The sequence below is a fragment of the Pangasianodon hypophthalmus genome, chromosome 11 (genome assembly GCF_027358585.1).
Source record: "Pangasianodon hypophthalmus isolate fPanHyp1 chromosome 11, fPanHyp1.pri, whole genome shotgun sequence".
In the NCBI taxonomy this organism is placed as follows: Eukaryota; Metazoa; Chordata; class Actinopteri; order Siluriformes; family Pangasiidae; genus Pangasianodon; species Pangasianodon hypophthalmus.
In genome coordinates this window covers 22,790,309-22,806,973 of record NC_069720.1, presented here as the reverse complement: position 1 = coordinate 22,806,973, position 16,665 = coordinate 22,790,309, and the positions used below count along the sequence as shown (strand labels likewise).

Here is a 16,665-nt window from a genome sequence, read left to right as displayed (position 1 = left end):
TCCTCTCTCTCTCTTTCTCCATCCCTCTCCCTCCCTTTCCCTCCCCCTCTCTCCCTCTCACTCTCTCTCTCTCTTTCACTAGTGGCTGCTCAAAGAGAGTTTTTCATGTCTGCTCGCTCGCAGCTGCTACGTGTTAAATCTGGTCTTGATCATTAGACAGGCTCCTAATTTGAAGAATACGGAAAGTATCATCCACAATTTTTCAAACCCAGTGGCAAGAACAGTTTTCTGCACCTTTAGTTTAGCAATGGAGAACGCCTTTGTCGTAAGAAACAAAGTGGAATTAATTGCTCTCTCTGAAGTCATTACGGCTGTGTGGTGAGCAACGGCAGGCGACTCGCAGCCTGCTCTACACCTGTGGGCCGACTTTTCTCATGAGAACAGTGAAGGTGTGCGCTGAATCTCTGCTGTTTCATCACATACAACCTGCTGCAGTCTGTGACTCCTCACTCACTCTCACTCACTCACTCACACACACACACACACTCACACTCAAAGCCCGCCCTTTCTTACTTTTTTGCTTTCCTTTTGTTTTTTCTTTCTTTTCCTTTTTTAATGTCTTGCTTTCCTTTTTTTCTTTCTTGCTTTCCTTCTTTCATGCTTTTTCTTTCCTTTTTACTTCTTGCATCTTTCTTTCTTGCTTTTTTTTGCTTTATGTCTCTTGTTCTTTCTTTCCCCCTTTGTTCGGGTTATTCTTTCTGTCTTTCTATCTCTCTGTTTGTCTACAAATCTATCTCTCAACAAATCTGCGCTCGCTCCACTGGCAGCCGCTCGTGTAGTGTGAGTGGTTCAGAGACGCAGTTTTCTCAGTCTGCAAGCTGTCGCAGATGCTCCAACATTTTCAAGCATGTTTGATATTCTCGGCAATGAATTCCGTAGTGTGAACCTCTCCACAATGAGTAGCAAGAACAGTGCTGAGCAACAGCCAATGAGAGTCCAAGAGCAAATCAAATTCATCTGTTCTCATGCGGAGACGCACATACCTGAATCCAGCTCCATCCTCCATCTATTTGTGTGGGACGGCGAGGGGAAAAAAGAAAGAACACTAATAATTGTTTCTATAAGAAATTATTTGGCTTGTCATACTCAAAAGCAAAAATAAAAATGGCATGGTTCCTGGTGTATAAAAATAGCTACGGTCATGGGAAAAAGAAAGTACACCCTCTTTCAATTCTATGTTTTTTTTTTTTATCAGGGCCAGAATATCACAATTGTTTGGTCCTCACCAACTTCTATAAACAAACAAACCTCAGGTGACAACAAAAAGCATAACAGATTTCAATACGTAGTCTTTTTTTTTTTTTTTTTGTCAAAAAAGTAAGCCGACATTCAGAAACCTGGTGGGAAAAATAAGTACACCCTATACTTCATTAACACGTAGAACTTCCTTTAGCGACAATAAATTGAAGTAAATGTTTTCTGTAGGAGTTTATAAGACTCGCATTGTTTTGGAGAAATTTTGGCTTCTTTACAACATCGCTTCAGTTCATTGATGTTTGAGGACATTTGGTCACGCACAGCTCTCGTATGATCCTGACACAGCATCTCAATGGTGTTGAGGCCTGGACTTTTTTTCTTCCTTAGCCATTCAGTTGTCGATTTGCTGGTGTGCTTAGGACCACTGTCCTGTTACATGCCCCAATTTCGGCCAAGCTTAAGCTGCTGGACAGATGACCTCACATTTGTCTCAAGAATTTTCTGGTATAAAGTGGAGTTCATTGTTGTCTCAGTGACTTCAAGTTTCCCAGGTCCTGTAGCTGCAAAACAAGCCTAAATCATCACCCCTCCACCACCATGCTTGACAGTTGGTATGAACTGTTTTTGGTGATACTCTGTGTTTGGGTTTTGCCAAACATGGCGCTGTGCATGATGACCAAACTTCTCCACCTTGGTCTCAAGGATGTTGTTCCAGAATTTTTTTGTAGTTTGTTAAGATGTAATTTTGCAAACCTAAGCCATATATTTTTGGAAAGAAGGGGCTTTTTCCTAGCCACCCTTCCATGAAAGCCATGCTTGTTCTTGTCTTTTTCTGATTGCGCTGTCATGAACATAAACATTTAATGTGCTTACAGAGGCCTGTAGGTCACATGATGTAGCTCTGAGCATTAAATGATCTGATCTTGGTCTGAATTTGGTTGGTTTACTTTTTGGAAAAAAATGACTACATGTTGAAATTATTGTGTTATTTATTGTCACTTGAGATTATTTATTTGTTTATAGAGGAAAAAAAAAACCCTTTGTTATTTAGGTGCTGATAAATAAAAACATCAAATTGAAGGAGAGTGTACTTTCTTTTTCCCATGACTATACATTTGCTTTCACTATGCTTCCAGTTCTCTTTGCAGAACAGACAATCCTTACTGCTCGTGTCTTACCAACCAATCCTTCCTCCATATTTTACTCTTATTTCTCTTTTCTTATTTTCTCTTTCTTATTTCTTTTTTTTTTTCCTTGCCAGATAGGCGTAGTAGACAGCTTTTGCATCTATTTATGTGAGAAGTGTGACTGATGGGGATCAGTGCCCACTTGGCATTCAGAGCACCTTCCACTGACATGATTACTGTAGCTAATTAATGCTAGTCCTAAACCAAAATCTAACCTTAACCTCAGTAACCAAAAACAATTTTTTGGCTCATTTAGAGTTTTAAATAAGCTGCAATTTTGGTATTTAAAAAAAAAAAAAGAAAAGCAATCCACACTACATTTGACTATGGCAGCAATTTATTTAATTAATTATTTAAATGAACTGGACATATAATAATGTTAAGATAGTGAGCGAAAAAGCGTCAAATGACCATTTTCTGTGTACGCACACAACATGGAGCTGCGATTTTAGTGACAGTGGTGTGTGACAAAGCAATAGCACGACATTGAGTAGAGATCAGATCTGAACTTTAGCCAAAGCGACAGATCCAAACAGTTGACACGAATGACTATTCATATGGTGTGCTTGGTACATTTTTTTTCATTCCCTCTTTCACAACTTTAGTTCCTACCTGCAGTTAGTTTCTAGGGAATGCTTGACTCAAAAATTAATAAATAAATAAATAAATAAACTGAATAAAAACTTCTAACTGTGTTTTAGTGTCATCCTGTCATCTACGGCTTCTCATAAAATATAAAGTTTGTAAGGAAGTAGCAGAGATCATTGGTGTGTCTGGAGAGTGTTTGTAGCTAAAGCGAAGCCTGGTATGAAAGGTAGATCAAACAAGCAATTTTCACACTTTTTCAAAATATTAGAATCCATTTTAAATACTTTTTAAAGAAAAGAAAATCATATACTGTTCATATACTGTACAAAATCATGTGCTATAGGCTATGCTTTTTGGCCACTGCGCTTTCTCTCAGCTGGATGAACACTGCACACCCTCATGCGTCACAAGTGACTTGTCGCTCGCTAGTATGAGTGCAGGGTTTGGCTTTCTGTATTAGAATCACAGTTTAGCTTAACATAATGATCATAATGTGTAACAGTAGTGTGTAATAGTGTGTTAAGGGCTGCTTTGCATAACTCATTTATTAACACGGATGGGGTCTAATGAGAGATTAAATCTGCCCACTTTTTTGGTTTAACACACCACTCTCACGCCGCTGATTATATGTCTTTTTTAAAAATAGTCATTTTATTTGTCCAAGACAATGTCCCTTCATTCTAAAAAAAACTGCACAGTGTATAATTGGTCAAGCAGCTGGTCATGACTCGTACTTCAACTGGCTACACGTTCCAGGCAATTTAATATTCACATTGTGTTGAGGTTGATAATTATTCTCTTCTGTTGGTGAAAAGAGGGAAATACTTAACTTCAGCAAGTTCCCCTAATCGATTTTTAAATTTACTTCTACTCCATTAAGCTCATTTTAAATATTTGAGTTCTTTTTTTTTTCTATTAGTATTTTCTGGTGAAGTTTCAGTGTTCACATCTCCCAAACCAGCTTGTTGGGGTTTAGAGACCAGTCTTAATGGATGAGTGTTCATGAGTAAAACACCTTCCCACTTTCCTCTCCTCTGTACGTATGAACACGGTGATTTCCCTCTTGAGTTTTGGTTACACCTCATCCACATCATCATGTGTCATGTTGGACTTTAGTTAGTTTGTGTAATACACAAACATGGTGAGATGTTTAATCTGTACTCGCAAAAACATGCTGTGTTTTCTGTACTCGAATATTTCCTCCCAAAATATGACCAATAATAATTACATTAAAAGGTTTTTAGAACATATTTTAATAAAAATGTAATGAAAATGTAATGATGGATTGCTGTGATATTACTCTAATGCTCAGGACACTTTTAAGGACCTTTTTATACCTCAGCCACTAAGTGGTGGAGGCATTATGTTTTCAGGTTGTGTGTCCGTCCATCTGAGATTCTCGTTAGCTCGATATCTCAAGAACATCTCTTTGAATATTTGTAGGTTTTATATGGAGTCACGATTGTAACCAGCAGATTAGAGTTTGATCTGATCAAGGTCACAGCAAGGTCAAATGTCTGAAATACGGAGTGTCCCAAAAGTCTTCATAGTATTCCAGGTCCACGTCGGTTGTGCCTTTGTCAGTGGATCGTTCGTGGACGTCCACTTCTTGGTTGGTCCTCAACACTTTCACTCTTTTTTGAATTTGTTGATAAGTTTGACATCAGTATTGTGTGTGATGTGCTTGCCATGTTTCCTGTTAAAGTCCATTGCAACCTTGCGACAGCTTCCTGATCCTGCCATGAGACTGATTTCATTTCATTCTCGTGTTCTTTTACATTGTTCTTTTTTCAAAGGCATTCTTAATGACTATCAGAAAAAATGGAAATATATATATATATATATATATATATATATATATATATATATATATATATATATATATATATATATAACAAGTATGAAGAATGTTGAAAGATATTTTGCTAAAAAGTGTTAATTTGCCCTGTGTGTGGAGACTTTCGGACACCCTGTAGTTTTTCTTTTTCTTCCCTAATGTTTAAGAGTATTTCAGACATACAAATTATGAACAAGACGGACTCGACTTGGTGTCGGCGGAGGCATCTCTGTCTATGGTGCTGATGTAGCGTTCTACTTGTTAGTTTTATGGCATTTTAGTTTCCTTTCTTTTTCTTTCTTTCTTTCTTTCTTTCTTTCTTTCTTTCTTTGTCTGTCTGTCTGTCTGTCTTTAGTTCTTTCTCCTGCTTTGTCTGTCTGTCTGTCTGTGTGTGTGTGTGTGTGTGTGTGTGTGTGTGTGTGTCTGTGCGTCACTGATATCTAGGTAGATGGAGGTGTGGCTGCAGGCCTGATGGCCTTGCTGTTGGGATTAAGTGGGCCGTGCTCTTTATTGATTTTGTGTGAGTGCCATAAATTGTGCCACGCTGCCCCTAAGCTATGGCATGCCTTGTTAAATTCTTATCTGGAATCAAGGTCTCTTCAACCTCTCCTATCTCCAGCTCTCGCTGTGTAATTGGATACATTAAAGAGGAGCCGGGCGCATCTGGGCCACACGGCCCTTATGAAAACAAGAATAAAAGGCAGGTTAATTCCATATTGGCCGTGACACAGGGACGAGGCAGGAGCCATCACAGCATGTCCGTCGACTTGCTACTGAGCGCAAAGAGCTGCTTTTGTCAGATTTTAAATCATTTACCTCTAACAGCCTCTGTCTCTTAAAAACACTTAACTTTTATTATCCCTTCCTCTTTGGATCTGTTTCTCTCTTTCACTGTGATTAGTGTAAAGGAAGCTTGTTTTACTTGATACTTTTATTGCATAACCGTTGAAAAAGTGTTCGTAATCTCCAGTCTTCAATGTGCTCTTACTGTATTTCATACAGTCTGTGTGTTAAATACAATGTATTCTGTACTTCACACACCCCAGACGTTTGCTCTCTGTGTTTTAGGCCTCAATACTTTAAGATCATAGAGGAATGTGTGTCGCAGATTGTACTACATCGCAGTGGGACAGACCCGGATTTCTCCTACCGCAAGCGTCTGGATGTGGACTTCTCTCACCTTCTAGGTGTGTGTGTGTGTAGGTGTGTGTGTGTAGGTGTGTGTGGGTCACTTTCTCTTATTTATACGGTCATGGCGATGCTCTTGTGTCTCTGATGTTTGTGTGCACTTTTTCAGAGGTGTGTGTGGATAAGGCTCGGGCAGATGAATTTGAGCAGAATGCTTTGGAGTTAGCCCAGAAGGTAAGTGACTTTTCTTTGTCTCCTTACTCTCTTACTTTCTCTTCTGTCTCTCCTCTGTTCATTTCTTCTCTTTTTCTGAGTCTTCACTAGTTTATTTCTTTTTTCTTTGCTACACCCTGGTTTCTTTATTGAAGATTGTGTCCTTTGAAGAGTATTCAATACTGCACCATTTAACCCTCCTTAATTAAAGGCAGCGTATTCAAAATCGTTCAAACAGCCATTTGTAATTAACAGTATTCGGAGATTAAAAAGACGGCCATTATCGATTATTCTGAGTGCACCTTTGGCCATTGTAGTTAGGTAGAAACATCCCATGCTGCATCTGAAGTCTAAAACCATCCTCTGTAGTGTTTGGGTTTGTTGCCATACACACACACATGCATGCACTATATCTCACTGGCTAGTTCTTCCTGATGTTAAATCCAGTGGTCATTCCTTCTCATGAATATTGGTGGATTGTATTAATTTGTCTTTTTCCCTCCTAATCAACAAGCTCACAAATGTGTTAATTTACCTGTCATAATATCTCATGAGGTTTATTATCATTATTTTATCACTTGCTAATTTTACTAGTCGACCAGTAACACAAAACTGTTTCAGGACATCGCTGTTTTTAGGCGATTTCATTTGTTCAGCGAAGAATGTGTAAAACACACACACACATGCCACGTATTACATTCCCAGCTTCAATGCTTTTTTTTAGGCTACACTGTTAATGACAAAAATAAATAAATCGAAATTGAAATCGTAGATTCTGACAGAAAGCATGCAGCATGGCGTGGAAACTCCTTATACACTATATGATCAAAAGTAAGTAGACAACTGAGTATTGAATATCCCATTCCAAAACCATGGGCATTAATGTGGAGTTGGTTGCTCCTTTGCTGTTATAATAACCTCTACTCTTCTGAGAAGGCTTTCCACTAGATTTTGAAGTGTGTCTGTGGGATTTGTTTTCACAAGAGCATTAGTGAGGTTAGGTACCATTGATGTATTTGGGCTTAGTGAAGGGAAATTGTAATGCTACCGCATACAAAGACCTTCTATACAATTTTGTGCTTCAAACTTTGTGGCAACATTTTGATGAAGAACCACATATGATGGTCAGGTGTCCAAAAACCTTTGGCAGCAGCATCTGTGAGATTTTTCCGCCATGTTCAACTTAATAGCATCTGAAAACCCATCTGGCTCCACCTCTTTGAGCTGCCATGTGCTGCTTATCTGACTCTAAACTACCCAAGTGGGACTGGAGAGTGATGTGCAACCTGCGGCTCTGAAAGTGCTGATCGCAACAGAATTCATACAATCCACAATTGTATTGAGCTTTAAAGGGCAACAAAAATAACTGCTGGTGGAATTCCTTTGGGTGTCTTGCACACACCTCTTTGCTTCCTGCAAAGTGATATCAAAGTGTTAATGGTCCATTAGAGCAAAAGAAAAAAAAAGACTTTACCCAGTGAAGACTAGTGCAGCTGATTGTATAGAAATGGCTTCATCTAGTCTGAAATATTTTGAGACTAACAAAGTACATTTAGCTACTTATTTCACTTTGTGCCTCGTTGTTTTTTCTACTGCCATTACTAATCGACATTCCCACAGCAGCTAGTGAGTGTATTAGTCAATTAATCAACAAGTCGACTTGTCTATGCCCACTTCTGTCTATCTTTCTGTCTGCCTGTTTATCTTAAAAAAATAATTTCATTAAGATAATCAATGACGTTAGTGGAGTGTTTGAGTAACCGTTGTAAGTGTTCAACTTGATAAAAGTTTATGTCGTTGTACATCAGAACCCGCTGAAGTGTTTGAAATACATTCACAATCTAGGAACATAACAACAAACACTTTTAAACCAGTACTTATAGGCAGAAAGTATTTACGATAAACAAATTATCTGACTAAATTAAGTAGCCCATAGATTTGGTTTACAGTTTTAATGGTTTCCCTATTGTTTGTGAGTATCCTGTGCATTATACTAGATAAACAGATTGTCACTCCTTCAGGCTCAGTTTTCAAAAAAATAATTTTTACACCGCACAAATATACTGCCACTCGTTAATTAGACTTTTCAGTGAATCAGTACCCACACAGTAATTTTGGGAAAAGGGCTCTGCGTCCTTTATGAATGCATAACATATCTGTTATCATTATTTCTCCTTTTCCTGATGTTGAAGAGGACTGTGTGTAACACCTGTGGTTGGATCTAAATTTGTAAAGGTGGTTCTGCAGCCCTCCCGCAGTGTTGTGCCTCTGACTGGTTTCAGGGTGAAGGGGTGTGTCTGCAGCACTGATGTTGATTAAATTAGTGCAGACCAGCCAACTGTTCCCCGTAAACTTCAGACTTCCTCCTGTTTTCTTGTCTTTTTTCCCCTCTTAGCAAAGACATTTTCAAGAGCGGAAAATGAACAACAACCAGTAATGCAACATCATTGGTGATTCGTTTTGATTTGGCTTCATGGGGTTCTTATAAACATGAGATGCACCACATGAAATCAAGTCTGCACTGCTGTGGTGTACGTCCTTGAAAGGAGCTGCTCTAATGCTACTTTTGACCTCCAGGTTGATGAAGAGATCATGGAGAGACAGGAGGCCTTGGCCCAGCTCCTGAAGAAGGAGGAGAAAATCAGTGAGCTGGAGGCAGAGATACAGGCCTTCAGATCTCAGGTATTGCCTTTTTTCCCCTTGATGTCTTGCTTTCTGTCAACTGTTAATATTTCTGTAACCATTTAATATCTACTGCATATACAGGACTAAGCAAAAAATGCTGTATTTTTATTAGGCACATGTATAGCAAATCTGTGAATAATAAAAAAAAGTAAATATTATTTTAAAATATGCACTATCAATGGAGGTTAACAGTAAAAACACTAAATCAGATCAATATTATATGTGACCACCAGACCATCAGTTCTCTTAGGTACACTGTTGTGTAGTTTTATACGGAAATCAGATTCAGTGATATTTATTATCGGTTCTAATCACTGAATATTCTTTTTTTTCTGTAAAAACTTTTTCTTAACAACTAATGATTATGGAAATAGTCCAAAAACATACTATATATCCTACCTGCGTCCAAACATGTGTCATTCTGCACTCTCTGGAGCAATACACTCCAGCTTTAACGTCCCTCTGCGAGAGAGCACGGTCACAGTAGCAGCTCTTTGCAGCGCGGGTTGATGCAATGCCCGGCACGATGTCTGAAAGAGCTCAAGACTCTTCTTTTCTTGTTGGCTAGAGGGATCTTGTGGCTTAATTGCACTGAATTGCTATTGAAGAGGCTTCAGTATTCCAGCTTAATATGATCAAAATTAAAAGAAAATTAAAAAAAGTATTTTTAAAATGACTGTCTTTATTATAATTACACTGTTTTTAATGTGGAAAAAAAATTAAGAAATCCTGGCTATACTACAAGGCAGTATCAGTACAAAACAACTTGCGTCAGTTTTTTTTTTGTGTCCGTACTGTGAAAGAGATGAGGGTAAACGACATCACATCTGATAATGAAATAGTGTCTGATTGCAAATCAGACAGTTTGTTTTGTATTGTGATGAATTATTTTTTTAAGTACAATTTCGTTACTTTTCCCCCCCAAAATAGGACATTTTTCCCCAAAATAGGACAACAAATTTAGTTTGATCTTGAGGTTTATTGGCAAAACTCATGAGCGTAAATGGTTAATAAGCCACTCACTGCTTTGTTATTGTAGGCAGTTGGATGAAATAGAGAGAGTAAAGCTAATTTTAAATTGCTTCATTAAATCAGATGTGTGTGTGGCTTCTGCATGTTGCAGTGCCATGCTCTATTGATCATTGCAACTTTGAGGTGAAGTAACTTTGCACTCAAACAAAGTTTTACCTGATTTTTGCTGTGTTCCATGAGTGCGGTTCTGCAAGAAATTGGAAGAAAATACACTGACACACCATGCAACGTTCTTGACTCGCATGTTAAAAGAAAAGCATTGTGGAAGTGCCATGCTGTCATTCCTACACGCATTTTAGCTGCTGTCAATCAGTATGTGACCTGACTCATCCACACAGTTTTGATCTGGCAGAAAATATGACATTTTGGGGCTTTTGATTATAATTAAATCATAGTTATGGATCTACACTATATGACCATAAGTTTATGGACACCTGACCGTCACACCCATATGTGGCCCTTCCTCAAACTGTTGCCACAAAGGTGGAAGCAATTGTCTAGATAGAATGCCTTTGTATGCAGTAGTATTACATTTTCCCTTCACTGGAACCAAGAGACCCAAACATGCTCCAGCATGACAATGCCCCTGTGCACAAAGCGAGCCCCATGAAGACACTGTGTGCTAAGGTTGGAGTGGAAGAACTTGAGTGGAAAGCCTGCACGGAGCCCTGAAAAACTTGTGGAAAGCCTTTCCAAAAGAATAGAGCTTATTATAACAGCAAAGGGGGACTAACTCTGAAGTGGGATGCTCAACAAGCACATATGGAGGTGATGGTCAGGTGTCCACTTACTTTTTTGCCGTATACTGTATATTTCTGAATCTGCCATTGATAAATGCTTATTAAATTATAGGTCTTCTGTATTACAAAGAGTTTAAATCCACCATTGCCAGTGGCTTTAATGCACTGTCTAAGAGTGGCCCATGATTGTTTTTGAATTCCAGATGGGTTGAGTGTAAGCTAATCTTCCTGATTTTAATCCTGATTTGCTCTTCTTATTAGTTTGAGAGATCCAACTGCTGATTTTGGCTTATTTTCAAGAAAGCCCTTTGTGGTGGCTTTACAAATGACTTTGAAGAGAACAGTTTCAGACTCAATATATTGATCAGTAGAGCAAAGGGATTAAATTCTGGAGTAATCTGGCTAAATGACCTTAAGACATCAATTTGAGTACTTATTGCTTGAAATATTTGACATAGGCATTTTACATCTATTTTTAAGCATCTTGTTAAACAATTACTAAGTGTGAAGAATGTGTGTCCCTCCTCATGTAGTAGAAGTGATGTTTTATTTTCTCCCCAGTTGGTCCTCAAACCTTCAGATTGGTATGATAAATAGAGCACCAGCTGAACAGTTTATTTGATGAATTGCTTTTTGGCTCACTAGACTGCCATCGATAGTGCCGATCAGTTGTTAAATAGTGGAGCCCAACGAGTGAAGTGAAAGTTTGTAATACAGGCAGTTAAAGTGATCCATCTCGGCAATCTGCTATCATTTGAAGCCATTCCGTATCCCACATAAATGTTGCTGTAATTCATTCCGCCTTATTGCCTAAAATGTATGATTTAGGATGGTTGGTTTAGTGTTTGAATTAAAGCGTCTACATTTTCCATAAATTCTGGCTTGCAGCTGTTCTCCATGTTTAACAGTGTCATGTATTGCCTGTTGTTTCCATGCATTGGGTTGTATAAAGTGGAGGTCATGCTGTTTTAGTGTATATATATATATAAATAATGATTTACACCATATATCTGACATTTAACAGTACATTTGTAATTGTGAAACAAAGGCTAATTAAGTATTCTTCCTGGCAAAAATGTTTAAGCTCTGTGAAATTGGATTGAAAATGTTGATGAACAGCAATTTTCAAGACTTGCAAAAGATTCTCAGTTGGATTGATATCTGGGCTTTGACTGGACTCTAACACCTATAGGTTCCTGGCTTTGATCCACTCTCTGTCCAGTTGGGCAATGAAGCTCCGTCCTACTCACAAGTCTCTTGCAGTCTAGGGCAGGTTTTCTTCTAGAATTGCCCTGTGTTTGGCTTCATCTTGTCTTCAACCCTGATCAGTGTAACACTTTCTCCTGATGAAGGGCATCCAAACACCATGATACTACCACCATCATGCTTCATTGTGGAAATAATGTTCTCAGGGTGATGAACACTATTGAGTTTCTGCCAAATGTTGCCTTTTGTGCCAAGACACAAAAAGTTTTAATCCATATTTGCTTACGTATGCAAGGCACTGTATTTACACTTATAAACATAAAATCCTCTCTGCCCAATTTGAGTTGTAATAAATGAGCTGTGGGAAAAGAAAATACCTTTGAAGCATCATGAACATTTACACTATATGGCCATCACACTCATATGTGCTTTTAAACATCCCTTTCCAGATTTAGTCCTACCCCTTTGCTGTTATAATAACCTCCACTCTTCTTGGAAGGGTTTCTACTAGATTTTGCAGCCTTACTGTGGGGATTTGCCCATTTAGCCACAAGAGCATTAGTGAGATCAGGCACTGATGTTGGTGAGGAGGTCTGGGGTTCAGTCAGTGTTCCAGTTCATCCCAAAGGTGTTCAGTGGGGTTGAGGTCAGGGCTCTGTGCAGGACACTCGAGTTCTTCCACTCCAACTTTGGCAAACCATGTCTTTGTGGAGCTCGCTTTGTGCACAGGGGCATCGTCATGCTGGAACAGGTTTCAGCCCCTTAGTTCCAGTGAAGAGAAATTGTAAAGCTGCAGCATACAGTGAAATTCTAGGCAATTATGTGCTTCTGTCTTTGTGGCAACAGTTTGGAGAAGAACCACATATGGGTGTGATGGTCAGCTGTCCACATACTTTTGTCCATAGAGTATACATTGACAGCAAATGCTTTCTTATTATTAAGGTTCAAAGTGTGTAATGTTTCCACGATTGACTATTTGCTTTGTTCATGTTTTGTTCTGATGTTTTTTTTTTTTTTTTTTATAAAAACTTTGTGCAGTTTGGGACAGTTCCAGTGGGCATACCTACAGTGCAGTCTGTCCCAGCCATGTCTTCATCCTCCTCATCCTTTCCACCAGGACCCCCTCCTCCACCCCCTGTACCTGGGGCTCCACCTCCTCCTCCCCCGCCTCCTCCCCCACCTATGCCAGGCTGTGCTGTCATGCCTGGAGTGCCTCCTCCTTTTGGTGCCCCTCCTCCCCCTCCGCCTCCAGGACTAGGGGGCCTTATGTCCTCCCCCACCCGGTACGTGCTGCCGTTTGGCCTTCAGCCCAAGAAGGAGTTCAAGCCTGAGACCATCATGAAGCGCCTCAACTGGTCCAAGGTAAGATTTACATCTGACTCTGTTCTCTAAAGGCTACCAATACTACCATGTCGATTATGGTTTTCAGTATAATACATAATGTATAGAATATAGAAATGTGTCACATATTTCACGGTATATATAGATCAGCCATAAGATTAAAACCACTGACAGCTGAAGTGAATAACATTGATTATCTCGTTGCAGTCAAGCTCGTTACTGTCAAGGGGTGGGATATATTAGGCAGCAAATGAACAGTAGGTTCTCGAAGTTGATGTGTTGGAAGCAGGAGAAATGGGCAAGCGTAAGGATCTGAGTGACTTTGACAACGACCAAATTGTGATGGCTAGATGACTGGGTCAGAGCATCTTCAAAACAGCAGGTGTTGTGGGGTGTTCCCAGTATGTATTTGTTAGTACCTACCAAAAGTGGTCCAAGGAAGGTCAACCGTTGAACCGGCGACAGGGTCATGGGCGCCCAAGGCTCATTGATTCTCGTGGAGAGCGAAGGCTAGCTTGTCAGGTCCGATCCATCAGAAGAGATACTGTAGCACAAATTGGTGGAAAGGTTACTGCTGGCTGTGATAGAAAGGAGTCAGAACACACAGTGCAGCGCAGCTAGCTGCATATGGGGCTGCGTAGTCACAGACCAGTCAGAGTGCCCATGCTGACCCCCGTCCACCGCCAAAGCGCCTACAACTGGGACGTGAGCATCAGAACTGAACCATGGAGCAATGGAAGAATGTGGCATGGTCTGATGAATCATGTTTTCTTTTACATCATGTGGATGGCTGGGTGCATGTGTGTCACTTACCTGGGGAAGAGATGGCACCAGGATGCACTATGGGAAGAAGGCAAGCCAGCGGAGGCAGTGTGATGCTCTGGGCAATGTTCTGCTGGGAAACCCTGGGTCCTGGCAAGCATGTGGATGTTACTTTGACACGTACCACCTACCTAAACATTGTTGCAGATCAGGTACACCCCTTCATGGCAACAGTATTCCCTAATAGCAGTGACCTCTTCCAGCAGGTTAATGCTCCCTGCCACACTGCAAAAATTGTTCAGGAATGGTTTGAGGAACATGACAAACAGTTCAAGGTGTTGATTTGGCCTCTAAATTGCCAGATCTCAATCCAATCGAACATCTGTGGGATGTACTGGACAAACAAGTCCGATTCATGGAGGCCCCACATCGCAGCTTACAGGACTTAAAGCATCTGCTGCTAACGTATTGGTGCCAGATACCACAGCACACCTTCAGAGGTCTTGTGGAGTCCCTGTTTTGGTGGCACAAGGGGAACCTACACAGTATTAGGCAGGTGGTTTTAATGTTATGGCTGATTGATGTATTTATGTATGTGTATACATACATACATACATACATACATACATACATATCTCCTTTAGTCTGTCCAGTTTTCTCACCTCCTCTGTACAAACAAACAGTTCACTCTGCTCAGACAGGTCAGCTCAACTTTCATAGTAGTATTGCCGTCAACACCAGATGCATATGTCATCTTGAAGATGACTAACTAGCTGAGCTGAGTATCTCCTGTAACTGAGTGTAAACTGTGCCATATAGCGGCATTGCATTTTGGAGTTGAATGTTTTCTATCTCCACTACTACTGTGTTGGATTTCTCATTAATTTGAAATTTAATATTGCTGGAAAATAGTGAGCAAGAAAAGGGTCTCTTGCTTTTTTTGTCTGTTAAGCTTTATTTTTGAGATCACTTAATTTCTTTTTTTCAAGCTCCATTGTAATTGTGTAGAACATTTTCTCGGAATAACAGAATTCTCACTGGAATAACAAAAATACAGCATCACCTGACAAATCACTAAACACCGCACAAATACTTCAATATAAGCATATTCAATGTATTTCATCGTGGAATTTTATTTAATTTATGTCATATTGGGCGTATAGTACACTACATACAATCTGCTCGTATGATATATCCAGACCTGCTGACCTTTATGCATTTTGTGAAGGAACTCCATATTTTAACATTGGAGAATATTGCTATGAGTTATCACTCAAATAGGGCAAAAAACAGTCTTTCCCCTCCGGTGAAAACGGCACACAAGCTAACTGACATGTCAACCTGCAATTATTGACATGTCGCGCAGGTGTTGTTATTAACTGACACCCTGAAAGCGCTGCTGTCTTCCCCCAGCTCACTTTAGTCTCTCATCCTGAATTTCACAGTATAAAGATGCGCTGATGCACCTTTCTGTCAGGCTAAATGGAGAACGATTAAGTTCATTAATGTGAAATAAAATCTATCACTGGATGTTCAGCTTAGCTAACATCAGATATGTATAGACTTAACAGTTACCTATGTTTATTAGCAGTGCCTCTGAAAATTGCGCTTTTTAACCCTAAAGCAATACCAGGAAGATTAAATAGGTCTGCAAGTGTAATGACTGTATATATGAGTAGAAAACATGGCACCATTCACTCCTATTTTGTGGTTTTTGAGGCCTTTATTGGGTGACAGAAAGTGTGTGCACATTAGAGCTCGTGGAGCCAGAGTGCGCGCAGAAGACATGGCCAATCAGACCGTGGGTCCACCTCTAATCTGCCCATGTTAGTGATGGACACTATGAGATGCCTGAATTGCAGCTTAAGATGGCACATTGGCAACTCATAGTGGCAAGTACAGTGTTATTAATAAAATGTAAAATGCTAAATTATAATTTTAAACCTAAAAGTTTTGTAGGTATGTTGATTTTACCTTTGCCAGAAAAGGATTTTAGAACTTTGAGTCACTGACATTATCAGCTGACATGATCCATCATTTTAAGCAAAGTAATATAAGTATAAGTAGCTAATGTAATATACCAACTGAAAATATACAGGTAAACTGTAGTCAGGATTCACGCTCAACACAGCTCATTTTTTGAGAAAAAACTCACTGCTGTCTATGATTTTCATCTCACTCTGACACCTGCATGAAGTTACTAGAAATGGAGAAGTGCACTCTTTTATGCTCGTTCTGTCAGTGCACTTTGTTTAAAAACAATGACTGGCTAACCTTACCAGGCTACTTTGAGTGTTCGCTAACACCACGCAGTCAATCATAAATTATGATATTTAGTAATTGTTAGCTGTCATGGTTTATATCTTCACGTCATCCAGTCGAGTTAGTTTGCTAGTTACCAGTACAACGAGATACAGCTTAGACATCAAAATGAGCAATATACTGGAAAAACTGCCAAAAAAAAAAAAAAAAAACAACCTCCCTGCTGAGGGTCTGGTAGAACAGTTTATATGCAAAACTGTCAGTCACTTTATTAACCAACACCCTTTTATTCATCATCAAATAACTCTTGTAAAACACACTTATTGTAAGAAAAAATGTGGGGAAGATATCAAGGTCAACTGAACTTGTAAAAATGACAACACTATTCCTGAAAATAATTTGTGGAGAAATAACTTAAAATGTAAGTTTGCTCCTTTCCGATTTGTTAATGTGAGAGTGGGCGGGCTTAAAAATTGTACTACACTTT

The 16,665-nt window shown here is 39.4% G+C and overlaps 1 protein-coding gene across 3 annotated transcripts in view; it reads left to right on the top strand.

The window, feature by feature from the left end:
- diaph3 (diaphanous-related formin 3) overlaps positions 1 to 16,665 on the top strand; it is a 324,811-nt gene that overhangs the window by 132,152 nt on the left and 175,994 nt on the right. For all 3 annotated transcript variants that reach the window (XM_053238349.1, XM_053238350.1, XM_053238348.1), the window contains 4 exons: positions 5,878 to 5,996; positions 6,107 to 6,171; positions 8,728 to 8,832; positions 12,852 to 13,175. In XM_053238349.1, coding sequence (XP_053094324.1) covers positions 5,878 to 5,996; positions 6,107 to 6,171; positions 8,728 to 8,832; positions 12,852 to 13,175 — 613 coding nt within the window. The remainder of the gene's footprint in view (positions 1 to 5,877; positions 5,997 to 6,106; positions 6,172 to 8,727; positions 8,833 to 12,851; positions 13,176 to 16,665) is intronic.